The sequence below is a fragment of the Aquila chrysaetos genome, chromosome 3, assembly GCF_900496995.4.
Source record: "Aquila chrysaetos chrysaetos chromosome 3, bAquChr1.4, whole genome shotgun sequence".
Lineage (NCBI taxonomy): Eukaryota > Metazoa > Chordata > Aves > Accipitriformes > Accipitridae > Aquila > Aquila chrysaetos.
In genome coordinates, this window is record NC_044006.1 from 4032202 (window position 1) to 4058776 (window position 26575).

Sequence of the window (26575 nt, forward strand, 5' to 3'; positions counted from 1 at the left end):
TGGAAGAGGACTAAATCCCCACCTCGGGAAGTGGCACAATAGGGACCTTAGAGCTGTATTTGCCATAAGCAGCTCCCTCCTAGTACAGCAGCTGCAGTGGTAGCACTTGGGTGTTCACGATGGTGAACCTCCTCGTGTTCAAAGGTGAAGTCCTGCACCCAGGACAGGACAACCCTTGCAGCAGTACGTGTGGGACAACGACTGGGTGAGCTGGCAGCCCTGCAGATCGCAACCTGGTGGGCCCAAAACGGGACGGCAGTCAGCAGTGTGTCCTTGAGATGCTCGCTACTCCTATAATCATGGGCTCAACCCTTTTATCACAAGGAAATCAGAAAAATTAGTCTAGCCTGATATCAAAAGCATCAAAACTGAACAGTAAGCAACTCCACTGAGCACAAAGAGCAAGTACTGCTTAAGTGCCTGTTAAATAGACTGAGAAAGAACAGTATGGCAGATAAAGAAAATTCCTTTATTTGTAGATTTATATAAGCATAATATGAAGTTAGTAATCCTACTGCAGTTGCTTAAGTTAGTATCTAGGAATATCTGTAAGGAAGAGCAAATAACTTAATCTAAACTCATATCTTCCTCTTCGTCTTTCTTGTCCTTAGAGTCTCCTTCCTTTTGGTCTGACTTGACACTGTTCTGCATTGCTTTGGCAAATGCTTCTACATCTAGAAGTTAAACACATTAGTTATTTAACTTTGCTCTTTCTGGGATGGAGTTCATTGTCCACATGAGGTTAAGCTGCATTACTTGGAAAATAAACAGTTGCTTTAGTAAGAATGTGTTTGTTAGCAAGGAAGAAAATTTTAACACTCCTTTATAACACCCATTGGGATCTCCCTGACACAGCTAGCTTTTTCTGCTCTTTAACTCTGTGTGCAGGCAGCCTAAGACCAGAATTACTTCAGTCATGGAATGGATGCTAAAAGCTCATCAGGGAAAACAGATACCCCCCTCCCCGCAGTGCTACAAGCCACAGCTGTGCACTTAGTTAGTTATTTGAAATGATTCTTTAAAGACCCACAAAAAAGGCATTCCTGAACAAGGACACTATGACATCTCCAGAGCCTTTGGCATCTCTAGCAAGAAACAATGCCAAGGCTGCTCAGCACATCTCTTTGCAGAACCCCGACTTCTCTAAATGCACATATGACATCACGCTGTGTCTGCTGGACAACACCTGAGGCAGTCGCCTTTTCATTGTAAAAAAGAACAGTGCAAGAATCAGCTACGGACAGTTACTCAGCAGCTAATCATTACATTCCATATTCAATGGCACACAAAAAAAACCCCCAAAAACAACCCAACAAACCACTTCATCGTTTTCCCAACAGCACCAATACTTACCTCCTTTATTTGCTGCATCTACTGCCTCTGCGGGTAAGCCAAACTGACTCATTAGTGGGCCAAGCTGTCCTGAAGCTAAGGCAGCACTGAACATGCTCAATGCCTGTGAATCGGAGTCAACAGCGTCAAAAAAAAACCACGTTTGCATCACGTTTCTCCAGCATCAGGTGGCGACTGTGCAATACCCATGTGAGGAGGTTCCGGCATGGTGACTGTACGGCCAGCCTGGGAGCAGCCGCTCTCCTGTATCAACTACTGCGCTGTGGGCTGGCTTCAAAATGGTCTGCTCTTAACCAGCTAGATGCCAGTAAGCAGAAACTGTAAGCCTGCTAGACTGAGCAACACACCAAACCACAGCGACATAACCTCCAGGTGGTTTACTGCATGGACAACAACTTAAACTTTTATCTAGATGCAGATACTCTTATCAAATCACCAATTAAAAACACCCCTCGCTTCCGAGTCTTGCCTGCACAAAAGAGCTGCTGTAGTTTAAACTAAAACCAGTCATCTTAGCCACTGAAATTTTGCAAATTGACAAATTTCAATCAGTGTAACTAGTTCAAATTGGCCTGTAACACTCCAGCTTTAATCACCCACAGACACTCCTGGAATTAAGTACTAGTGTTTCAAGAGGAACAAGGGATGTAGTGCTGTCAACATCAGCATCTGTTCTCTTCCCTTCCATATGTTTAGTCACTTGATCTTTAAGGAGACTGCTGACAAGCCACTCTGACGGGGAATAACAAATTTGCTACTACTCCTGTCATTTGCCAGAGTGTATTTGTAATAGAGAGAAAGGTAAAGCCCAATTCCAAAAGAAAAAAAAAAAAAAAAAGTAAACCACATTCCGATCTGCCCTCAGGTGACTGCAGGAAGGAAGAACTAGTGTTCCATTAAACCATGTTCCTCCTCCTTCCCACTTCTACTAAGCAACTTCCTACTCTGAACAGTGTCAGGAACCTGAAAAAGCAGGGCAAGGCAAATCATGCCACATGGGGGAGGAGGGAAGGAGAACTGCACTTCCCGTGACAGCTGGGCATCTACCTGCTGAAACTGAGGAGACGTCAGGGTATTCTGAATCTCTTCTGCAGTCTGCGGCAGAGATTCCCCTGAGGGAAGGTAAGGCATCAACCGTTCTTGAACTTCAGCGTTGGCCAGGATGGGAGCCATTATCTCGGGTGTCAGAACAGTTGCCAGGTCAACTAGGAAGAAAATAAAGGATTGGCTGTTAGACTATGCGCAAAACCCCATGTTTTTGTCACCTAAACCAAATGATCTAGTCCGAGGAGTACTGAAATGTAGTTAGCACACTGCTAGCATCCTTTCTCCCTCCCTCAGTTTTGGAGTGAGAATAAGACTCTTGAAGCAGCCAAGAACCGCATTCAAATGAAAAAAAGAAGCCCCCCCCCCAAAATCTAAGAGAGCTTTCAAACCAATTTGGAACAGGATAGGACAGTAAAACAGCTCCAAAGGACTCCTGGATCCAACAGCTGTCTGGTCAGAACACCGTTACCTTGCTGCCCTCCTGCTCCAGATGGCACATTCATAGTAGCTAAAATGTTCTGAAGGTCACTCAATTGAATGGGCTGGGTTGGGCTTGTGGCTGAGCTGGTTCCATTACCCGAACTTGGTACGGGGCTCGGACTGGTCACAGACGCAGCCGCAGGAACGGACGGGGCAGGCGTTACACGTGTAGAAGAAGTTGTGGAAGATGGCGTCACAGCAGCTGATTGGCTGCGAGAGCTGGAGAAGATAATTAGTATAATTAATTCCCTGCAAAAACAGCTTTGCCTCTTGTATTCTGAAAAGCTTCTTTTCAAGCCCTTACAAGATGAAGAGCTCCCACCTCATTTTAGAGAGATAATAAGCAGTCTTAATTCCCATCATATTTCCTGTTCAGTAGGCCACGATTCCTCCCACGGAGGTGGCAACTTTACGTTACAAAACCATGACAAACCCAAACCAGACAGGCGTCCTACCTCGAAGATGAACTGCTGGTCGGTGGTCCCCCACTTCCAAGCAGACTGGCCAGCCCAGGACCCGTCAGTGCACCCAGCCCACCTTCCGTAAACATAAAAGAAGAACAGGTTTAGAGATTTATTTCTTCAGGTTTTTTGCACCTCTCTGCTCTAGAGAGGTCACTCTTGTACCTGAAAGGTTTTATTTGCTAAAATAAAGGAGGAGGGGGTGAAAGAGCCCAGACCAACCCCCCCCACCCCTTTCTATAAATTAACAGCTCTCGTTTTCTGATCTTGCATCCCTATTAGAAAACTGCCTTAGAGAGTTGCACGTCTTTTAGAAATGACTCAATTTCTAGATGTACACAAGGTTTGTGCCGTCCACACACGATCGCTGTAACACAGCCCTCTCTTCTGTCTACTGGTTCCCCAAAATCCAACTTTTCTCCAAAGCCAAGGCCCTCAGCAGAAGATTACAGAGTCAGCCTTTGAGTCACCACCACTGTCTCCCCATACACCTGGGGTTTGCAGCTTCAGACCTGCCGCAGAGATGCAGCGGCAGAATTCAGCTGAGTCCTTAAACGCTTCGTAGGCAAAGTAAGGACAACCCCGCGCACAAACAAAGCGCTCCCAGTAGAGCAGCGATCAGGAAACGCAGCAGGAAACCAACACTCGGCCTTTCAGCCAACCACCATATGCAAAAGAAATCAGAATCGGCCTCCTTCATCCTCACATCCCAACCACCAAGGACTTATCACAGCGTCAAGAACATCAGCTAAGAAGAGCTGGGGAAAGGCCTGGCTTCTAGGTCCACTGGAGCGGTCAGTGACTGACTGTCCCCCTACAATTCCTTTGAGCCACACTAGCGAAATGCTCCCGTTTACCACACGCTTCCCATCCAGTGGTTTCTTGTACCACATTTAATTAGATACACGTCCCTACACAAGCACCTGCATTCATCACCCACCTTTTGGTAACCACCTGCAAGCAGAGGACAGAACGACAGCGCTCCATTAGCAAACACGTGATTAACCAAAGCTGCAAACCACTGGAGGTCAGAGCAAGCACCAGCCACCAGCTCCCTCCTTTGTATAGAGCCCACTCCTATGGATCCACGCCCGTAACGCTTCTGTTCACTAATCACAGAGCTTCCCCAGCAGCAGGAATGGCAGCGTGAAGCTAACCGGGCTGTACCACACGCTACTCTACTCTGTTTGTCCTTGCTAGGAAAGTTTATCCAGGAGCAAGAAAGCTCCCTTGTTGCAGGAGCTCTGCAATAAAGACAGAGTCCCGAGAGAGATGCAAACCAGATGCAAAAGAACAAGACGCTACTGGGGGAAGAGATCAACACAGATTCACCACAACCACCGTTTGCAAGCAAGCAGATGGTTTTCTTTGCGTTACAGTAGTGAGCTTCATGACAAGCTGTCTTATGGCTAGATGTAAAGGCAAAGAAAGAAGAGCTGCTGAGAAAAAGTGTTGAGAAGAAGAGGAAGACAGTCTCAGGAGTCATGTGAAGCTTCAAGAAGGAAGATCTTTTCCAAACACATCCTAAAAAGCCAGAATCTTCCAACAGTAACATGAGATTTGCATCTGAACATCCCAGCAACATGAGATTTGCATCTGAAGCTAAAAAGACGCGAGCTAGATCCGCAAAAATGGACTTTGGAGCTTAAGCACAGAACCTTAGTCACTGCCACCTGCCAAGCATTCCTTTGCCTACTTCCACTCGAGGGTCTGACCGCTCAGAAAATGCTCTATTGGGCTTGGAGCATGGACAGCGTTAAGAACAGACCACAGCAGGGACTCCAAGACACCTCTCATCCCCTTCCGAAAAACAGCGCGGCGATTCAAGCTCTCCCCAGCGTGGCCCAGGAGAGAAAGCCCTAACCTGAGCCTTACTGCTCTGACTAGAGAGTGCTGTGGGGTGGGTACGCTCCAACCTTCCTCTTGAACTCTTTCTACTTTGCACACAAATATTCACTGGACCAGAGACAACACGAGAAACTCCACAGCTTAGTAACTGGGACATTCACCAGGAACGAATCCCTGGTTTTCAGTCCCTGCTCCAGTGAATATTTAGGAGGAAGAGGAGGGGTAGAAAAAAGGAGGGGAAAAAAAAAAAAAAAAGAAGATTCAGTGGAGCAAGGAGCAGAACTGACGTTCCTTGCAGACCAAGCCCTAAGATGAGTGCCGTGTAGAATCTGGTACCCTTCGTTTCCTGCATCCTTTTTTTGCCCCTTAGCTCATCTTGGAGGCAGGGCCTTGCTTTCTCACGTGAAAGAAGCGCTATTCAAATCAATAGCACTACTTGAAAATATTGTCAGGTAAGATTTAACCTGGCAGGAGAAAATACCATTTTGGCATAAATATATTAAAGCATTTTACCAAGTCCTCCTAAGCCCGTTGGTCCGATCAGCTGCATGAGCTGGTTATGGCTCATGTTTCCAAGAAGGCTTTGCAAGCCACCCTCACCTAAAAACAAAAACATTCTGAAACACAACATATTCACATAGTTTTTTTTCACAGCACTCCGGCTCAAACAGCAGGAGATTAATTGGCATCACATTCTGTATGGAAAAAACAGTTTCAAGTGTTTACTGATTCATGATGCTCATAAAAGATAAATGCAACTTGGCTTCATAAAGAGGTAAGACTCCAGAGAATCTACTGGAAACAAAGAGAGATTTCTTCTGGCAGTCTTAACTTTCAGCCTGCACCTATTGTAACAGAACAGTTTATTTTGCTGGGAGCACGTTTACACTTCTGGTATTAACATCGTCCCCAACTCACCCTCCACAGCCATCAGGAATTTCTTCCTAGGGAACTATAAGTGCTTATTCCAAAAACAGATTTTTTTAAAAAAAGCCTCTCACGTGAAGGAGCAGAGAATGGACTGTACCTCCTAGTGCCGACAGCTCGTGGCCTCCGCTTGCATTTCCACCCAAAGCACCAGGCATTGGTGGATTGTTGAGATACTCGTTCACTTTACGGCAGTGTTCTTCGTCCTTGTCTGTCTTCGGCTCCTGTAAGAAAGTTGCTCTTGGTACGAGTCAAACTGGAAGTATTTTGTTCCAAGACCTTTTGTTATTGACCTCCCACAAACCTGCATCCAGAAGAAGAGTCGTTTTGATCCTGCCTTGAACTTCAATACATACACGCGGCCGGTAGTGCACTGAGGTACCCTCTTGAATTCACAGTCGTCAGGAAAAATAATCAAATCCTGGAAAACGGGGCAGTAGGAACAAGCGTGTGAGAAAATACCCGGATATTCCTTTTAGCCTCCCAAAAACCTCTGCCCTCCTCCCCAAACCTTCCTCCATCTGCTCCTCAGAGCGGAGAGGATTTGAAAGCGCAGGTCTGTCAGGCCGCAGTGGCGTTCTCATCCTAATTTGTCTTGGAGAAGCTCTTTCAGCAGCGCCAGCGGAACAAAGACAAGACAGACCGCGACTTAACGCCTCAGCACTGAAACACAAAACCGTACTCACATCTTCAACATTGCCCGAAGTCCTGTCCTTCCAGCAGAAGTGAATGAGGGAATCGTCAGTTTGCTGGATGTACACGAGGCCTTTTCTCTTGTCTGGGGTTACAGTGCTGCCTTTCAGGGACATCTTCCCTGCCCGAAATTCCACCAGGTATTTGCTCGAAGAGCCACGGGAGCCTGGCACCAGGCTTGGAAATAACGCGCCCGAAGACATCCTGGAACGAGAGAGAGCAGCAGATGTGGTGAGAAACCTTCCCATATTCTCTCTTCTCGATATCAAATTTCAATCTCTATCCAGTGAGCTCCGCAAAAGGAATCTGTCTCGCTGCCTGCAGGATTTCAGGGCAATCCACGAGAGCTAAAGCGGAACCCAGGATGAAGACAGGATGCTCCGCAGATCTCCCCTAATAAAGAGGAGCCTATCTGCTAAGGTCCTCGAAAACGGAACCACCATCCCCCCGCCGCTTCCTTCTTCGGTTCCTATCGCGGTTCACAGGATCGGGGGCGTTTTAATTACCAGAAGCCCTGCTCGAACGCCGGTCTTGGGACTCCCGCTTCAGCCTGCCGGCAGAGAACCGCAGGCTGCCGGGTGCCACCGCACCCCCGCAGGGTGACCTGCCCGCGGCACCCTCCCCTCTCCCGAGGAAGGCACTCACCGGCCCCGCGGGCCGGGCCGGGCCGTTAACGCCGGGACACCGCTCGGCCTGCATGACTTGGCAGTTGTTTCCAAGCTCGCACTACCGCTTAAACCGCGTCCCGTCCGTCCCCCCTCCACCCGGCGCCGGCCGATCCGAGCGCACCCGCCGGTACCGGCCGCTCAGACCCGGCACCGCCGCGGGGGATGACCGGCCCCAGCCCCTCACGCTAAGCCGGGAGCGGAGCGGGGCTGCCGGCACGCCGGGCCGCGGGGACAGGCCGGCACCACGGCCCGGCCCAGGCCGCCCGCGGCCTCCTCCGCCGCCGCCTCCCGCCCGGAGGCCGCGATCTCCAGCCGGGCCTCCCCCCCTCCCCGCCGCCCCGAGGCCGCCGGGCCGCGTCCGTGTCCCCCCCTCCCCCCCCGGGCCTCCCCCGGCAGCAGACCCCGCTCTCCCCGCGCGGGCCGGCCCCCAGCGAGCGCCGAGGCAGGCGGCGGAGCCGGGCCGCCGGGAGCCGCGGAGGCACCGGGCCCGCCTCAGCCCCGCCGTTACCGGTACCTGCCGCCGCCGCCGCCCGCAGGCCCTGAGCCGCCCGGTTCTTCCTGCCCAGCGCGCCGGAAGCCCGCCCACCGCCGGGCGGAGCAAGGCGGCACGGTCGCTCCCCCCCCCCCCTCCCCGCCCAGCTCCGCGGCCGAGCGCGGTTGGACGGCGAGGCTGTCAGTCAAGCGGCGGCGGTGCGAGGCGCCCTGCTGTGTCACGGCGGGGGAAGATGGCGGCGCCCCCGCCCCGGCTCCTCTCCGGACCGGCACCGACCGCCTCCGAGGGCCTGCCCAGAGCGGGAGAGGGGCAGCGAGGGTTAGCAGACGTGACGCAGAAATAAACCCGGTTTCCCCGAAGCGCCTGGCTGCTGCCCGCCGCCGCCGCCGGCGGGGGAGAGCGCCGGTGGTCGTGAGGGAAGGCGCCAGGCGGGAAGACCTCCACCCGCTCCGTGGGGCCCAGCAAGGAGGAGGGAGGAGAGCAGCTGCCTCCCCCGCCAAGTCTTCGTTCTGTTTTTAAAAAACAGCATTTTTAAAAATAGTTTTTCATTATTAAAGCGGAATAAAGGCTGCTGATCAGTTCTGGTGTTCCTGGGTTAAATTAGGATACGTGCTTCCAGTCCGCATTAGTCTGGGGACCGATAATTACATGAACGCCAGATGTCTGAACGCGCTGCTCCCAGTTCACCGTCTGACGTCGCCTCGAAGGCGCTTGTTTTTCCCTTCCACCACCTTTTCCAGCACAAGCCCCCTCGCTCCCGGGCTCCAGCCAACGCCCGGACCCTCCGCCGTCGGGCCAGGGCCGGGACCCGCGCCGGGAGGGCTGCCGCAGCCGCAGCTTTCCAACCCCACTTCCACACCGCACGTCCCTCGCCATCGCCGCCATCGCCTCGCGCTTCTCGGCCCCGACGTACCGCAGGGCAACGGGCTGCTAAGGGACCCAGGCCACGCGCGGTTGGGGAAAAAAAGCTTCGATGGCGGGGCGGGAGGTGCTCGAAGCTCCGGCGTTAAGTCATCTTCGTTAAGTCATCTTCGTCTAAGAGGCACGGCGGCGAAAACCAAGCCCAGACCCGGACCTGGCTGAACAAAGCCAGGCTCGTCTCCAGGCCTCCCCTTGCCCTACCAGACAGCTGCCCCCGTACAAAAGTCTCACAAAAATCTCGCTGTCACCATCTAGAGGCCCAAAGGGTATTAAGTATTTATTATAATTTCTTTCTAGATGGTTTCTCTACATAGCTGTATTAACATATACTAACACAGTTATCTTATATACAGTGTTTAATCAAGTTACAAAAGTGACATTCTTTCAAAAGGTGCAAAGTTATTCATGTTTTGACACGTAAACTACTGAGGCGAGATCTGCATCGAAAATAAAACTTTTTCACTTTCAGAGCATTAGGAGTCCCATGGCTAGCCAAGCATAGATGTGTCGGCAGTGAGGGGAAAGTATTTTGTAAGTGTCGTCAATGAAGAACAATAAATTAGAAGAATGGATTTGGAACTTAATCTGAAATTCTACTAAAAACTTTACACTAAAGGAAGGGGAGAAGGGGGTAAAGACATAACTAATGAAGTGTTCTTACTTTAGAAACCTTCCCCGTTTCTTTTTAAATCCCATGAAGATTCTGTACTGAAGTTTGGATTAAACACGTTGTTACAATTTTTTCATGCTTTCACAAAATGACAAGGCTTTAGGTCTTTGAATTTAAATCATAACTTAGATGAGAGGGATGCTAACCTGTACACTTCCTTCTTATAAATAGAATGTTTTCTTTAGCAATTACTCCACAGTTTTTCCATTCAGGCAATTTCTATCTATATGTACTGTTCTGAAAACACTACTCCAGCATTAAACATGCTATTTAGTTTAAGCAAGTTTTAAACTCCCATGAGCTGTTAAACTGGCTTAATACACAAATCCTTTCAATCCTCACCTAACAAAGGGTTCCCTATGCTGTTTGCAGCAAGTTTGGAAAGGGGGTTACAGTGCCTGGCATGGTCACTGAAGTCCACTTTTTTACAAAAAGTATCTTTATGCTGTCCCATACGGATCAGCAATGTCTTTTTAAGTCAGGTGTCCATGCATTTACAAGGAACAACCACAACCCTACTTATTGTCTGCACCGTATTACCAACTCTAGCTCGTGAGTCCCGAAGACTCGCAATCAGCACAAAGTACCATTTCTGGCAACAGAACAATGTTGCCACGAGCACATTTCAGATTAGGCCTTTACTTACTGCCTTGAAGTTTTACAGCTTCTCGTATTTTCCCAATGAAGACAACAACTAAATTTCCCCCAAATTTAAAGTTAATCCACTCATCAGATGCATGATTTGATACAAAAATGTTTCTCCATGAGTATGTTCATTTTCTTTTGCTTTTTAATCCTGTGGCCAGGAGAGAAGCCCTTCAAAAATCTACTCTTTGGATGAAACCACAGATGTGTTTGGACATCAATCATTCCAGTTCTTCCACAAATTCCTCAAGTTACTGGTGCTTAACACCAGCAATTTCTGAATGACTGTAAACTTCATAGCAGTGTAGCCGCTCTCCATTTGTGCCTGGTTACTCAATTAAAAACTTTCATAAAAGAAGCAACATTAGGGTTAGTTTTAATTACTGGACCTAATTTTTCAAGCCTCTCTCCCCCTTTACCCCCCCCCGAAGTGTACCACTTGAAAGAAAACGAATGCGTCAATTCAGTAATTGATTATTTCCAGTATTATATGGCTTTGATGGTTTGATATGGAACAAAAAAATCCCACTTTTTGACATCACATGCTCACAGAAAACTTGTAATAGGTATAACTCTGCCAAAGCTTTAAACTGATTCTGCTTTTTCACAACATACAAAACAGACATGACCTAATAATGAAAAACATGCAAACCAAAACTTCCCCAAAATATGAACCTGTGTGGATATACATACCAAAGTGCTTCCAAATAAAAGTTTAGTCTAGAAGCATACATAGTGCCAAAGCTGCCAAAGGTAGTGCAGAAGATTTAAGCCTCCAAGTGGTAGCAAGCAATATATTTTACATTGTAACCACCTCTACATTCCTGCAATTGCTTCCGAAGCTTCTCCTATTTTAAGAACAGCATTTGACTTCAGAAAAAGCACACTGTTTAATGCACCCTTCCCTTCTCCTAACGTATGCTTTATGTAATTTTATCACAGGTATACAGTTTAATGCTCACAGTGTCCAGAAGTTGTGAAGACTCTAACAGACAACTACAGTTTGAGAAGCTCAGGTTGGTTTTTGTTTCCCCGAGTCTCTCCATTATTGAATCGTATTGAGAGAGAGGGGCCCGGAGCTCCAGTCCCCACGTAGTGCTACATACCGTATGGAAGTTCACATGCATCTCTTCACGGGGAGTATCGACAGTACTAGATTTGATCCTGTTGGTACCATATTAGCTTTTCATCCCTGCTCCGAGTTCCAAAAACTTCAGATTCTTCACTATTGTACTAAGTAACAAGGATATTATCTCTATTTTAAGTTACGTAGTTTTCAAGGATGTTATGTGCTCTACCAGATACAGCGTATCTTCCTGACAAAGAAACTAGGGGGGAAAAAATGAAGAACCAAAGGTCCCTTTGAAAATTAGTGAAAACATGATGATTTCAGGTGCAGCTTTATGGAAAGAATGCAACAGTATTTAAATATTTGGCAATCCAACGTTAGTGATAATTAAATCCTTGATTGTTGACCGATAGAATTTTTGTTAAAATTTACTTAGAAAAGCTGGTTTTTGCTATCAACATAACCAGAGTAACTGGCTTGGAATGAAATCTAGTAACTAGATGTCCAGATGAGATGAGCAATTGGTTCCGTAATTTCAGTATATGTCTGGACAGTCTGAGAAATTTCTATCAAAATAGCCACCTGAGTACAGCCAATCTGAAGTCCCAGTGTATGGGTTAGTGCCTTGATGAAACCATCTGAAAAAAAAAAAAAAAAAAAAAAGGAAAGAAACAATAAAAGAAAAAAGCAGAGTGAACAGTTATTAATAGGGGAAAAAAACCAACTTTGCTTCTTTCACAAAACATTGTAAAAATACACTGGTATTTCTTATCAGAAAAAAAGTCACCTTGTAAAGCATCTTTTAAAATTTTTTTTTACATAAAGTCGAGGAGTATGAAATGGATTTTAAAATTGCTGTCCTATTCCAACTAACATTGATACTCTAGGTTATATATTGATTACATATATTAATTTTTACTTTAAAAGAATGCCAAATCAGTTACACAATCCTTTTTGTAAACCTGTGCAAACAGGAAACAGTTTTGTTCTATGGAGCTGTACTTTGCACAGAACATTAACAGATGCTCGCTTTTTAGCCACGTTGACTGAAAACAATTTTATGTTCTCTGGAAGAGATTTTCAAAGGCATTAACTGGAATTAGTCTGCAGCTGCTCCTCCAGGCTTTGGGAAGAGAATGCTTTCTCTTCTGAATTTCATGAAATCACAGGAGCATCCCAAAGTTCTTGCCTTTGAAGGAAGCACCTGCAGTTAACTGGCCGTGAGCATACACTTGACTGCATAGCATTGGCATCTGTGAAAAGCAACCAGCAGGAGCAGGAGCCAAAGCACACATTACTCCGTGAGGCATTCTATGACTGAGAAGTCACTTGAATATGCAATCAAAAAAGCAATTTCTGAAGTATTCAAGCCAAGAAGTCCTAAGAGTGTGAAAAGAAAAGGCCCTAGAGGGCCGCAATGTCTTACCGAACTGCCAAAAGCTGGACAAGAATTGGTTGAGAGAGAGGTGAGACTTAACATTTTATTCATTCTAACAAAAATATGACCTCTGTAGGTTTTAAAAAAAAAAAAACCCAAAAAATCCAGCATTACCACAGTGGTTAATGACGACAGGTTTCAGCATTTATTATTAGATAATTTCTCCGGGACAAAGTAATCAGCAATTTTGGCTTCCAGCTACATTACTTGTTGACCCAGCAAATGCTTTAAGTGACACTACAAATTGTACTGTCATGCAGGAAATCAAACACAAAATCAAATGCTGTCTTGAATAAAAACATTTCAAGCAGTATACCAAACCGTTCCAAGCATTAAACAAATGCCCAGCTTCCTTCCCCCTTACCGTGTGTGCCACTCCACTTCATCTTTTGCACGCTCCTTGCGAGCAGCTCTTTGTTTCTCTTCTAGTCTCTCTTTTTCTTTGCTAGCCACATCTAACAAACATTTCAAGAGAAATTGGTTACTTAGCAAAATAGAGACAAAAATGGAGAAAACAGAAAAGACTGCAGAGAAATGAAATATAGTTCATTTAAGCAAGAGAAAGCATTTGCTGTACACGATCCCACTGAACAATGAAAATCTCAGGCAACAAAAACCTGTCATTTCAGAAAAGTTACTACTACAAACACAGAGTCAAAACTGAAATTTTGGTGGTTCATCTATCAGAAACACTGCACCAAGACAGCAGGAAAGAACTTAGATTAGGCATAATAGAGAGAGATTTTTTCACTATTTGGCCATGTGTTTTTTCTGACAAACACCAGAGCAACAGAGCATGTCTGTTCACCACATGTCTTTCCAGACAAACTCCAGAGCAAGAGAGCATGTCTGCCAGTTCTCCCCAAGTTAACAAACATGCAAATACACCGTAACATAGGATAGCGGTCTTGGGATCCACCTCAGACACATTCGCTCTCCCAGACTTTTCTGGGGGAAAACAAGCATCATACATTGTTCAAAAGCATGTTCATTAACACAGGATGAAAAAGAGTTAAGGCTGCTCTGGGAATGAGAAACTGAAGACCATGTTCCTGTATCAACCAACCTCCCTTCAGTCACCCCCTCTCAAAACTCCTGAATGTGAAAGTATTTCCTCCAGCAAACACATACCCATGTTTCCGTTTTCCATATTTCTGATATCTGGACGTAGCCGACAGTCAGTGGGAGCTAATATTGCTTCCATGCCCTTTTCTAGCTCATTGAGACTCACAGCAAAACTGGTGAAATTGTACATCTTAAAAGCAAATTAAAGATAACATACAAGTTATTTTGGCAAAGTGGCACTGGGTTCCCTATACCGAATGGATACAACAGAACTTCCAAGAGAAATCACCAAGTCAAACCTTCTCCCACTGGCTACCCTGAAAGCAAGGTTAGGTTCATACAAAACTAGGTTTTTTGTTGGAGGGGAGTGACAAAGAAGGGCAGAAGGGGATGGAAGTCCCACCTTTCATTTCTTAAGCAGTCTTTGCTTCAGAGTATCAAGACAGATTTTCCTCTATATCTGATATTTAACATCATGATTTTTATGAAAAAAACACCCACACCTAAAAGACCAAAAAGTCTTGTTGAAACTATTGAAGTTAATATCCAGCTGCCCAGTTACTGCATTTTTTGGAAGCCTGCCTCCTAACAGCAGGGTCAGCAGAAGGGAAAGTATATCTGTATTTTAGCCACTCTGAGTGCAAAGATCTCACAGGCAGGTTAACCTAAGACGCCAGACTCACACTGAAGCAGCTGCGGTCAGAGCATGCATTCTTTCTACCAGCTTCAACACAGCAGTGATGCTTTCAGCACAGGAACAAAGCAGAGAGCTTGCTGTAGTATACTTTTACTGCTGCAGCAAGAACTGCCAGAGCCTGTCAATACACATGCTAAGGACAGATGCTTCAACAAGGTTTCCCTTCAACATTACTCATGTTCCCTTGGGTAAGCCACTAGTGATAGCAGTACACAGACTGATTGAAACAGTTACCTGTGATGAGTTTGGTGGCCTACAATTTATTCTCCAAAGCAATTTACTGCCTGGTATGAACTGTACCGTGTCTTGAACCTCTGGCATATCATCAGCCTCATCATTTTCAGATTTAATAACATCTTCACTCTGAAACAGAGATAATATTTGGCAGAGGAACAAAGGGAAATTGGACTGTTTCATCTAGAGTTCTACAGTGACTGTTGAAGAATTTGTTCAAATTTGAGATACTAAACACTCTCCTGTACTTCTGCCTCACCCCTCATTCGCTTTTCCTCACTCTGTATACTGTTCCTCTCATTTTTATCGTGTCTTGCTGCTGATATCTCTGAACAGTCTCCCACCACCTATGTACAACTTGAATGTCTGTTTAAAAAAAAACATTAATAATAGTAAATTAATGTCTTTGAGAAATCTTTTCTCTAGCCTCCCTTCTATCCCGTGCCATAGCTTTATTTCACCTAACACGACTATTACTTCTTCAGGTTGAAATGAGCCAAGACTGCAATTTAAACCAATTCCCATGATGGCCTGAGAAACATAAATAGGGCATGCCTTCTTTTGGATATTGCTTCATCTTCTGCAAAAGATTTGGACGTGCAATTAAAAAACAGATATGCCCTTGTTTCAGTCCGATTTCCTATGATCTAGATTCTAATAACTATTATCACTGCCAATTTTCTCGCTGTGAAGACTGTGTACTGAAGTTTGTAAATATGGTGTCTTTCCTGCCAAGTTCCTTTGTTACCAGATGCACTGCTATAATGCATATATATAATCAAATGCAGTATTCTTCAAGAGGCTGCTCTCAGAATCTGAGAGCATCTGACTGTTGTTGGACACAGAGAGCTACATGGTGGAATTTCAGAGGGTTTTACCATGAGAAACTATTTAAAACCACAACAACCGGAAGGGAAATTTGAGGCAGAAACATCCTAGAGTGATAGTAACACAGTTTTTTTCCCTCCCCTCACCCCCACTCCTCTTCTGTTTTCTTTCTGCCCCTTCTGACATGGCTCATTTATTTTACTCAAAAATACCCTGTTAAGTTAAACAGGGCCTGTTTTATACACTAGAAAAGAGCTCCATATGGTTAAGAGTCTAATTTCAATCACTTGGTTTGAGTATTCATTATTTAAGCACTCTTTTAGACTACTTTCCATGTCAACATCTGGTTTACTGTTAAGACAGTTCCCCATCTAAATATAGATTCAACAGGAAGGAGAGAGTTGCTTTTCATAAGACGAACAGAACCTTATTATTTAAAAAAAAAAGTCAAAATATAAGCCTGTAACATGACAGAATCCAGAGGCAAAAGCAAGGCCTGTTGCTGCTCTAGATTCTTCTGATGTGAATACTTTTTAAAAAAAAAGTTTGAGCCTCTTAACGCTAAGAGTGATTAGCTTTCTGTTTAACTTATTATTTTCATTTTCAATGAGCAACAAGGGTCTGCAAGACCCTGTTGATATCAGGAAACCCAACAGTCCTCTGCTTCACCATACAACATTTTGCATTTTCCATATCACACTGAGGCTTTGGCGGTAACTCACCTGACACTGCTTACATGTGACGAAAAAACCCTGCATGTTTCCAGACCCCTTTGTTGTCAAGGCTATCTACATCATAAATTCTGAAAGGCTGCATCACCAAAAAGCATAACCAACTTCAAAACATGTAATTACTTTTTTTTTTTTTTTTTTTAAGCCCAAATCCTAATATTTTTACATCTGGAGCTGGCAGTAGAGCCACTTTCCTCGTTCAAGGAATGGACAACATCAGCTTGGGGGTCGATATTTGATGTCTTCTCTGACAAATCTCTAGCAAATGCCATTTCTATGAGCTCTCTTCAATACCAGCAGCTCACACAGAAGTCTACACAAGTTTAAAGTGCAATGCCTTTTCATGGGACTAACACTGCCCATCTCTGACCCCCACCAAAAGACAGACTGTTTTAACCCTCCATTCACTACCACCTGACCATTTCTGTAAAGAAGACGTTTTCCTTTAATTTCTCATATTCCAGTATCTTTTCTCTGTAAAGAATCCTTAACCTTACCGGCTTCAATTTCTTCTGCTCACCACCTCTCTTTTCATTCTTTTTGTAAGTCTCATACGTAGTGGGATCAGTGCACCATAAGCATTCTGTCCACTTGCCATAGATCACGCACAGCTTCTTTCTGCTGCAGAGAAAGCAAAGGAGACTTAGTTTTTGCTTCTTATAAAGCCTTCTAAGCCAAGTCATGCAGATTCTGGTCTATATTAAATACCCAGCTTCCTACTTTGTTGTATTTTATGTTTCTTTGCAGACTTCTAAGAAGTCAGATATTTGATAACGCAAAGAAAAGGCTTCAGTTTATTCCAGTCTTCCTGGCATTCGGTCCTGCAGAACACATCCTCATGACTTGGTCACATGCTTTTGCCACTGTTAAAATGAGCGTGGGTCCAATAAAGCCAATAGTTTACAATATAGAGATTCAGAGTCACGAAACAGGTTTGGGTTTGATTAAAAATTCCTAATTACCATATTTCTGGTTTTGTAAACTGAAGACTGGACTTGTGAGTGTACAACAGTGAAATCAGTTGCGACTACTCTGCATTTTCCCTGGATACCTTTATTTCCAAAGACTAGACTGGAGAGTTTTTCTAATAATGCTTGAAATGATCATCCTAGAATGAAGGGGTTTAACACTGACACAGAGAAGAGAAATGGGTTACAATCTGCATTGCCAGCAACTTTGCAGTCACATCAGTTGTGGTCACTATGCCAGCACTAAAGAAATGCCACAGTGCTCAGAAACAGAGAGGCCAAGAGGCTTTTATCACTTACTTTTTGTCCTGAATGTATCCCTCCACTCTGTGAAGCTCTTTCCCAAACAGTCCACACGGTTTAAAATTAAGGACACATTTATCTCCAGTACTGCATAGGAAATAAGTATATGATTAAAGAAGCAAGCCCCTAAATACATTAGTAAGTTTACTTTTTTACCTTATTTAGCTTTTTTCATACAGTTACAGTTAGCTGGGGGGTAGTTATTTATATCATAATTTTTCTTTAACTATGTTTTAATGTCCTGGTCAGGTAATAAACAAGGTGCACATTTCAAAATTCCACAGAAAGGACAAAAAAGAAATCAAAGTGCACATGAAAGACCACTGAAAACATGACCATACTTCTGAGTTTCATGTATATCTAAAATTTATCAAAAGTATTAGGAATAAAATGGAATGCAGTCCTGCATACTACTTAACCCACACTATTAACACACTGCATTTCAGATTAATATCTATTTACAGCTAAATGCAATAAGAAATAACTTTTACTAACGACCTACACAGGAAAATCTAGTTAAGTGCATTCAAACGTTACCTCTAAATTGCATATCAAAAATTCTGAACTAAACATTTTACAAACATAAACCAGCATTGTATTTCAGCATCTTCCTTGCACTGAGATGTAGATGTAAATCATCTCTCCCCGTGAGGCATCAGGTCAAGTTTCTATGTCAAGCACAAAGCATACAGACACCACCCTGGGTCTTCTGTCCCAATATAGGAGACAGGATTGTGGATTTGATGCTATGAGAAGTATCAAAACATCAGCCCTGCTGGATTAAAGCTCCCATTTATTGACAGAAAAACATGTGCAGAAGTAATACAGTTTTCACAAAATTCTCTCCCTCATCATTACAAGAGGTAATTTATTTTATATAAGGTAAAAAGCTTTTATACAGGCAGCTGGCAGAGCAATTGACATGCTCGAAGTTCATGTTATCCTACTCTGCAGTCATTCTTCTGTGCTGTACCGTTAATTTAAGACATTCTCTATTTTCAAAACTAAAGAGGGCCAAATCACAATCAACATGACAGAGGTCCACTGCAAGCCTCCAACGATTATTCCACTTAATGGTTCTGGAGTTAAATTTAATTTCTGTTCTCTGTCAATAGGGCTGAATTTGAACAAGTAACTCACAAATGTAAAATCTTTGTATCCCATAAGCCATCTAGCCCTGTGCCTTTTCATTAATATTATTATGATACTAAGCTCAGTCCAACAAATAGTTTGCATTTGTCAGAAGGGAAAAAAAAAAAGAAAAAGAGACAAGACTTTGGACCTACAAAACAAAGCTTCCTATGTAATCTGACAAAAATCAAAACTCTGTTTTGTAACAAAAGTGACCATGCACCAGTCCCTATAAGCCAACCCTCAGTTTCATGATTAGTATTACCTGTGATTTACAATTTCTACCGTTCCATATTGTTCTAACCACAGTTTACCAATAATTACATTATGTACACAACAGGTTGGATTTGTCCATGTGTAAGCTTCATTATGTCTGTAAAGAAAATAGAGAAAGAAATAATTTTCTTGAGTTTGAGATGGAATGTAAGCCTGTTTTCAATTCTGTTCATGGCAGGGCACAATATTTAGCACTCCTATGAACAGCCAGCAGTTAACTTCAAAACAGAAAAGAAACAGACTTTTCTTTATAAGCCAACAATGTGTTGCATCTAAACATTACTGCAAGTTAATACAGTGATACCACCTTTATTCTTCTTCCTTCTCACAGAGCTGAAATAGTGAGTTTTACAGTTGCTGTGCTCTTGATTACAAATTCCAGCCCAACATAAACAGCAGGCCAGGAATTAATCTTTTTTGTTTGCACTTTTAAAGTTCTGTGTGATAAAACATAATACTTGCTGGAGAACCAGGCTGACAAACTCATGTGTAACAGCATCTTCTATTCAACTACCGTGGCAGCACTGTAAACTTCTTCCTAAAGCTCGCTCTTGTAAACCTCTATCATAATCTAGAGAGTACCTTTTTGTGATTAAAAAAAACACTGAATGTAAATATTTGAGTCTTCTAGCAGAGAGGTTAGTCACTACCAGTTCTGACAAAGGTCAGACATGAAGACACTCCTCCTCAAGGGCTGGTCAGACTAACCCACTTAAACAATTTTTCATTGTACAAACACTGAGTGGTAAAGGCTTTTGAATCTGAAGAGAGTGACACGAGCCAGCAAACTGCATAAGTGGTTTCCACAAACACGCCACGAGTTTCCACATCGGTGTATGAAGCCTGCTCCAGAGTCACTAAAGGCAATTTGGGGGGTGGGTGTGTGTTTTTAGGGTTCTTTTGGCTGGTTGTTTAACACCAGTAGGACACGATAGCACTATATTCAAGGCTCATAAACATGACATGTAAAAATCCAATTTATTACTCAACTCCATCTTTTTCCCAAAGATTTACTGGGAAGAAGGATAAGTCCTAGAATTGAAGAAATTTCCACTTAGTTTAATTTTGGTTTTAATGTTTTGTGAAAAACTTTACAAAGATGAGTTAGCAGATTCTAAATCCTTGAAAGACATTATTCTAAAAGTGATCAAAATGTTAAACAAGTTTCCTATTATCACTAGCTCAGCAGAGTCAAAGCCATCTATTCTCACTCATCTTTCCATGCTGGTAAAAGAAATACTGAAGTTACCCAGCTGGCTATCAATCCATCTTAAGAAAGCTTGCAAACTCTATTTTAATACAAAAAAATTACAAAAACAAGCAGTGCCCTCTTTGTAACAAATGCCTTGAACTTCTACTTCCAGCAAGTATGGAGAGAACACCCTTATTTAATGTTTCCAACCAGTCTGTCATTTTCCAGTACAGAGAAAAAACAGATCATTGAAGTCTGACTATTTTCCACAGTGACTTGTCTTCAAGCATACTTTAGAACAATGACTACTCTTTCAGTGGCGAAAAAATACCAGAACCCCCCAAATCCATCCCACCAGCCTTAGCAGGCATTTTTATTCATGAACTACTTGACACCAAAAGCTGTATAGCATAAAACAAAACACAAGACACTCATGGCCAATGCTGATAAATTGAAACACTTACTTGTGCTGGAGAAGTGAGGAAGAAGTGTGTTTTCTGATGTATGTTTTGAAAACTAAGTCATGGTTAACATAAATGCAGTACTTAACATTAACTTGCAATTTTGCTTCCTAAACAGTTGTTCACTCAGGCCCTGAGCAGTCCTCATGACTACTCAAACCAACAGAATAGTATGAATCACAACACTGAGAGGCTCAAAATTTTATTTCAACTTCTGCTGCTAACTTGAAGCAATTATTTAAAATAAATGCTTTAATCATTTATATTCCAGTTTAAATCTGTGCCTGTAATTTGATTAGGCAGAGCAAGAATTTTAATAGTCTTCTAAACAAAGGCTCTCTCTCAAGCAACAAACTTTATTTTTGTCATGTCTGCATTCTACACTAACATTCATAGTTCCTTCTACATTCAGAAGAAATTTCCTCTATTTCCATCACCATTTATATCCAAGACCAGTTCATACTTTTATAAGCTTTGGAAGATTAGATGCCAGCAGCTTGAAAATTAAACTATACTTTCAAAAGAAACTACAGGAAAAGTCAATGCTTGATATGGCAGGCAAGTTGACTCTTTATTGAAACCAAATGTCTAGAAAGTTCATAGGACAACATTTTAAAACAACCCCAGAGTTAGGCCTGAGGAAAGCTTTTATAAAAGCACCTTTAAGTGTTCAATTGCAGAATACTTTTTCTGCAACTATTATCTAGTGCGTCCTTGTGTCCTACTTGGGAAAGCTCAAGAGTCTTTGTGCCACCAGGGCACAAAACAACTTATGGAAAGTCACGTAATTTACGAGAGACATACACAATTAGAGACAAGCCTCAGAGTAATCTGGAGAGGCATTCTTGATTTTAACAGGAAGGTGATCATACACAGGAAGTGTTAAACAGGTGACAAGGCAATCCTGACAAGTTTCTCACGTTCCCTTACCACATAGAACAGCTATTCTGAAGATGCAGTTCTTTCCACACAAACATATGCGCACAAACAATCAAAACCAACAACAATATTTAAAAGCAAGATGAGCTTGAATAGCCTGGCAATATAATTTTATCTATTTAAATTTTACATGCCTTCACAAAACAAGCTTTCAGTAGCATTCAATTTTTAAGAAACATTAATTTTCATCGTGGAAAGACTGGGTCATGGAAGCATGGCATAACTTAAAAAAACCAGAGCCCTGAAATTAAGCAGTGAAAATTAACTTGTAAATAAACTCTTACAATCTCTTCAGCAAGAGGTTTATAGATAATCACCTATGAAGAGCCAATAGAATGATTATCACCTATCTTTTTATTCAAGTAAATGTTAAGGAGATCGACATAAAAAAGGTATTTACTTCTCATACTCACTTCAGAAGCTCCAAAGTAATTGTTCCTCGAGGCTCTGCTTCTATACTCTTTCCCCAGAATTTTAGTTTGGGATAGATTGATCCATGAAAAATAAAGTCCTTATTGAGGCCTTCAGAATAAAATGCACTAATAGGTGGGTGGTGGCTGACTTGCTCAGATATAAACCTAAATCCTAAATCCTCCCTAGCAACAACAAAAAAGAGCATTAAACAGTAAATACTTTTTTTTAACATTACAAAAGAAAAGAGTTACTTGATACTTTAAAAAATTTTGAAGGATTTTTAGATTAAACTGAAGGTGAGACTTTTCCTTTTCTAGTCCCATGACACATTTACAATTTATGAAATGAAAGAATTTGTACTCTGAACACTCACTTTATACCCCAAACCAACCCACATTCAAACACCTAAATGACTTTCTACCCAGAAAGGCATCAGAAGATGTTTCACTGAAATAACTCATGAAAATGCTGAAACTCTTTGGGCAGCAGCAGAAGGTCTGACTGAAAATTCTTTTCTCCGCTGCAGACATATCACCCATTTATTTAAGCAAGCTGGAAGTTCTTCAGACTAACTACTCTATCTGACATGACCAGCAAAACACTATTTAAATTAATTGTGTCTGGTCAGAAAATGTCTTTGGTGGAAGAACAAGGATGAACTTTTCTCTGAATAACTCAAAGAATACTCTGCCTAAACCTAGAAATAAAATTATTGGCTTTTATAACAACTTCTCAAAGATTTTGAAATGGTTTGGGGGAAAAGAATTTTAGCTATACTCAAAAATATATTTTAGTAGATTTTTATTTATTTCACTGAATAAACAACTAAACTAGTATGAGAGTCTGCTAACTCAAGAACACAAATAGCTCCAGCTCCCAATGTAAAGTAATTATTACCTGGTTAATTCATAGGTTTCTCCTAACAGCGGGTTAAATGGTTTGCCAGTTCTCTCCCACTGAGAAGCTACAGCAGAAACTGCAAAAGCAGCTACAGCCTATAAGCAAATTAAGAACACATTGTTATGAAAACAATACATTAAAACTCTAAGTTTAATATATGGTATTTGTTGCACATTACAGTACTTCATTATTATTCCAGAAAGAAAGCGCTATATATTGCTTAAGGCCAAAACATTTGTAAGCCATGGGATAAGCGATATAGAAGTGGGGAAATACAAGCAGTTAATAAGAATCTCATTTCCAAAAGGAATTATTTTCTGTAGTAAATTTTGTCAGGTTACACTCTGCCCCATGTTTCTCCACCTACCTCTAAGAGTTCAACCTGTTTTTTAAAAATCTACTTTTCCCCTATTTTGACTGTCCCCCACACTAAGCTCATTGGGAAGAGAGTCTTGCTTTTCTTAGTGTCAGGCAAGCATTATCTCTAACACAGATGAGATTTCTTGAGTCATACCAGCAGGTACAAATGACACTTAGAAGCTCCTGCAGGCTGATTAAGTAGGGGTATGTACTACACAAACACAGAATACAAGACATACATTCCAGTTTCACTTAAGTAAAAACAGAGCTATGAGCAATACCAGTATAACCTAATATACACAGGCCTGGTTTCACCATATTCAGGTCCTTGTTGTGAGACCAGCCAGGTACTATATTCTATTCCCAACAACAACCAGTTTTGGAGAAGAGTGGTAAAGCTTGTCTCTGTCATAACAATTTTTCATCCAGTAACTTAAAAATCATGGAGCCACTCAACAAATCAATTTAGGGTGACTTAAAGCCAAGATTTCACCTTCACAACGCATAAAACCACAAAAAGAGTCACAGTTAAAGCAGTCCTGGAAAGGATTGAGGTCCTTGGGCATCATCAGTTGTGGCACTCTCCAGCACTAGACTTTTGGCTCAAACTCTGTGCACAACATCAAGTGTGAAAGTGTCACAAATATCTAAGACAGCCAATATGAAACAACAAACTCGTCTAGACAGACAAATATGGGCATTCTTATGATAGCCCCAGAGAAAGAAATACAGTCAAATGAGAAATTGTCTTAAAATGAAAGACTCTAGGAGAGAAAAACATCTTCCGAACCACCCAGAAGGTGGTAGCTGTTACTTACTTGCATTCTTTCCAGGGGGTCTGCATGACTACAAGCCTTATTAATGAGGTATATATGTTCCATATATTCTGTTATCCGTTGAAGAAAACTCAGTGGCTCGTTGAAGACAATAGGCATTGTAATCTTAGACAGCTCCTAGGTAACAAAAGGATAAGTTAATTTCTTTGACACAACACTAAGTTAACAACTGACAACAACAAGAATTTTGAAAATAAGTTGTGGGTTAGTTTATTTCTAGCATTCTTCGAAAGACATTTGACAATCCTATAATAGACCTTTAAGTGCTACAGCTGAAAGGGGCTAGAAGCACTACAGAAGCCTACTAGCAATCTGAAAGAATAAACAACTTCAAAAATTGATCCAGCTAACCTTGTAAATTCAAGAAAAAGTTACCTTCTATTCTGTGGTCTACATAAACCAGAAGCGGTTAAGATTTCCATAGATAGCAGCAATAATGTGCCAACCAGCTCATTACTGATCTTTAAGTACCACGCATTCCTTTGAAATCCTCACATACCTATTTGCGTAAAATCTAACTATTTTACTGCAGTAACCACAAATTATTTTTTGAAAGGAACAGTTACATAAAGAACAGGATTTGAATTGCTCTAACAAATTTTAGTGGCTTTATTCAAGCAACCTGTTATTTGCGTCAGAATGTTTCTCATTTCGCATGTGGATCCAAGACAGACATGAAGTTCACACAGAGATTTCCAATTCCCCATGTCTTTTACTATATCCAAGCAAATTTGGCTGTTTAATTAAAAAGTTGCACTCATGACTAAGCACTAAAGCATCATTTGAGTGCTTAAAACTTAGTGGAAAGGAGAATGCCACCAGATGAAGTTAATGAAACATTTTCCTTGCATTGTCACAGGCAGTAAGGGAAAAAAAACCAAAAAACATTACCCCTAACTGACTTAAATTGATTTGGTCCAGGCAAAGCATTCTAGTAGATAGGTCACTCATCCTAACAAAAGGAGTTTTGACAGTACAGCTGTGTCTCCTAGATGACATAAATTAAGCCAGCAGAAGTGCTCACTGACTTGTCTGTTGCATTCACAAAAGACTGTACTGGCAGACCTAGACTACATATCAATGTAATTGCTTAATGCTTCTAAAAAGAGGCTACAGCAGCAAGGTCCTCCAGTGTAGAATATCATTTTAATTCCTAGTAAGAATGAAGTAATCAAACATGTAACTGAATTCTTAAAGGATTAAAAGAAAAGAGCAGTGATGGCCAATAACGATGCAAGCATCAGGGTCCTTTAACAACACAGAGCAACGCAAAGGTCTGTGTCTCTGAGTCCAAGAGCAAATCTTGGACCCAATGACATCACACCATTAATACCCCAAGCCTACACTGGGCTCTCCAAGGAACTCTAACAGATCCCAAACTTTTCTATCCCTTCAATCAGATGAAAGCAATTTTTTTGGCACAAACTGCTTAAATTATGCAGGGGGAAAACTTACCAGTCCAATGCATTTTTTTAATATGCTCCACACACTAAAATCACTTCTAGAAAACATTGGGGCAGGTAATGATGTCCTGTAATTGGAAAAAAACAACTGTCACTATCAGCCCCTTAAACAACAAGACATTTTCATTTGTAGGTATTGAAGTAATTTATAAAGGAAGCAAAGCATTAACCTTGAGTTGACATAGGAAGCAGACAAGTCTTTTCAGTTCCAGAGAATTAGCCTCTTCCAATGAGAAGAGTAATGCCCCAAAAGATAATGAGCCAGAACGTACTCACTTCTCATTTACTATGCAGTACTTTGTGTTTACCTGTGTCTCTTAATTCCATTTTCTTGAATCTCTGACTCTCCGTTATGCTTTCCAGTCCTATTGCTTTGGTGTGGATCTAGATCAAGCATTTCTGCAACTTTATGATTTGCTTCTGAAAAGTCTCCTGAAGAATTGTCAGAATCAAAGCCTGTATAAAAACCATAAGGCAACAGTTTTCTTAGGAACCTTATTATGCCACAGAGTGGCACTCACATTTTGTAACTCTCACAGCATAAGTATACTTATACCAGGTTATTTTATTTTAAAGAATATCAGAGTGAAAACCCTTTATTAAGTGACCTGATTTCCAAGAGTATTTAGAGCCAAGTACTGCATTAGAATCAAGCATTCTCAACTAATTTTTCACACTGCTGAATATAAAACCATTTTAGAATCTTCCAAGTTCTTCAGTAGCTCCTAATCAGATTAGCTGTATTGTCTCTTCTTCAGAGCTGCAGTATGATTACAATAATTTTGTTCAGTTATGTAGTTTTCCTCAAAGACCTTAAAAAAAAATTAACTTAGCCTACTTACACTGCTAACAGGCAAGGAGCAAAAAAAAAGAGAAAAGGGCCGTTTCACAATCCAGCTGCAAACATCCAGACTACTAGAGCAACAGAAATGTAGCATATCTAACTTCTTTTTGCCATCCATGTGTGCAAACCATATAACACTTCCCTAATGGTTATAGCAAGAACTTGTGGATACCAAGATGAATCATTCCCTGAGTCTACAAGCAACCCAAAGCATGACCTA

General features: G+C 42.2%; 2 protein-coding genes across 13 annotated transcripts in view; both read right to left on the reverse strand.

Annotated features, from left to right (window-relative positions):
- Positions 1-450: 450 nt before the first annotated feature.
- Positions 451-8902, reverse strand: ADRM1 (ADRM1 26S proteasome ubiquitin receptor). 8 transcript variants are annotated; one of them, XM_030007600.2, is made up of 11 exons: positions 7992-8007; positions 7609-7614; positions 6803-7013; positions 6421-6537; positions 6217-6340; positions 5703-5789; positions 3336-3417; positions 2870-3099; positions 2401-2558; positions 1354-1456; positions 451-674 (listed from the first exon to the last, which is right to left on the reverse strand). In XM_030007600.2, exons 3-11 carry the CDS (start codon positions 7010-7012, stop codon positions 568-570), a joined length of 1218 nt encoding a protein of 405 aa, XP_029863460.1. In that variant the 5' UTR covers position 7013; positions 7609-7614; positions 7992-8007; the 3' UTR covers positions 451-567. The 8 variants fall into 8 exon arrangements, with proteins under 8 accessions (XP_029863460.1, XP_029863461.1, XP_029863458.1 ...); XM_030007601.2 differs by lacking the exons at positions 7609-7614; positions 7992-8007 and adding an exon at positions 8884-8902; XM_030007598.2 differs by lacking the exon at positions 7609-7614 and having other exon boundaries at positions 6803-7016; positions 7998-8065.
- A 241-nt stretch (positions 8903-9143) lies between these two features.
- Positions 9144-26575, reverse strand: part of OSBPL2 (oxysterol binding protein like 2) — a 40124-nt gene continuing 22692 nt past the window's right edge. For 4 of the 5 annotated variants that reach the window (XM_030007594.2, XM_030007596.2, XM_030007595.2 and 1 more), the window contains 12 exons: positions 25820-25967; positions 25504-25579; positions 24031-24165; positions 22850-22947; positions 21952-22134; positions 18936-19043; positions 17537-17626; positions 16766-16889; positions 14710-14838; positions 13845-13968; positions 13078-13168; positions 9144-11913 (listed from right to left, as the gene is read on the reverse strand). In XM_030007594.2, the coding sequence (XP_029863454.1) occupies positions 11811-11913; positions 13078-13168; positions 13845-13968; positions 14710-14838; positions 16766-16889; positions 17537-17626; positions 18936-19043; positions 21952-22134; positions 22850-22947; positions 24031-24165; positions 25504-25579; positions 25820-25967 (1409 nt within the window). In that variant the 3' untranslated portion in view covers positions 9144-11810. The remainder of the gene's footprint in view (positions 11914-13077; positions 13169-13844; positions 13969-14709; positions 14839-16765; positions 16890-17536; positions 17627-18935; positions 19044-21951; positions 22135-22849; positions 22948-24030; positions 24166-25503; positions 25580-25819; positions 25968-26575) is intronic. The other variant, XM_041122117.1, reaches the window with a different exon arrangement.

Bases quoted from the DNA above. Each gene is read 5' to 3' on its own strand.
- ADRM1 (XM_030007601.2), bottom strand. From the start codon at position 7,012: ATGTCTTCGGGCGCGTTATTTCCAAGCCTGGTGCCAGGCTCCCGTGGC. The intron at 1,457-2,400 runs GTAGATGCCCAG...TCCGATTCACAG, and splicing joins CGTCTCCTCAGTTTCAGCAG to GCATTGAGCATGTTCAGTGC. The intron at 675-1,353 runs GTAAGTATTGGT...TTTAACTTCTAG, and splicing joins AGATGCAGCAAATAAAGGAG to ATGTAGAAGCATTTGCCAAA.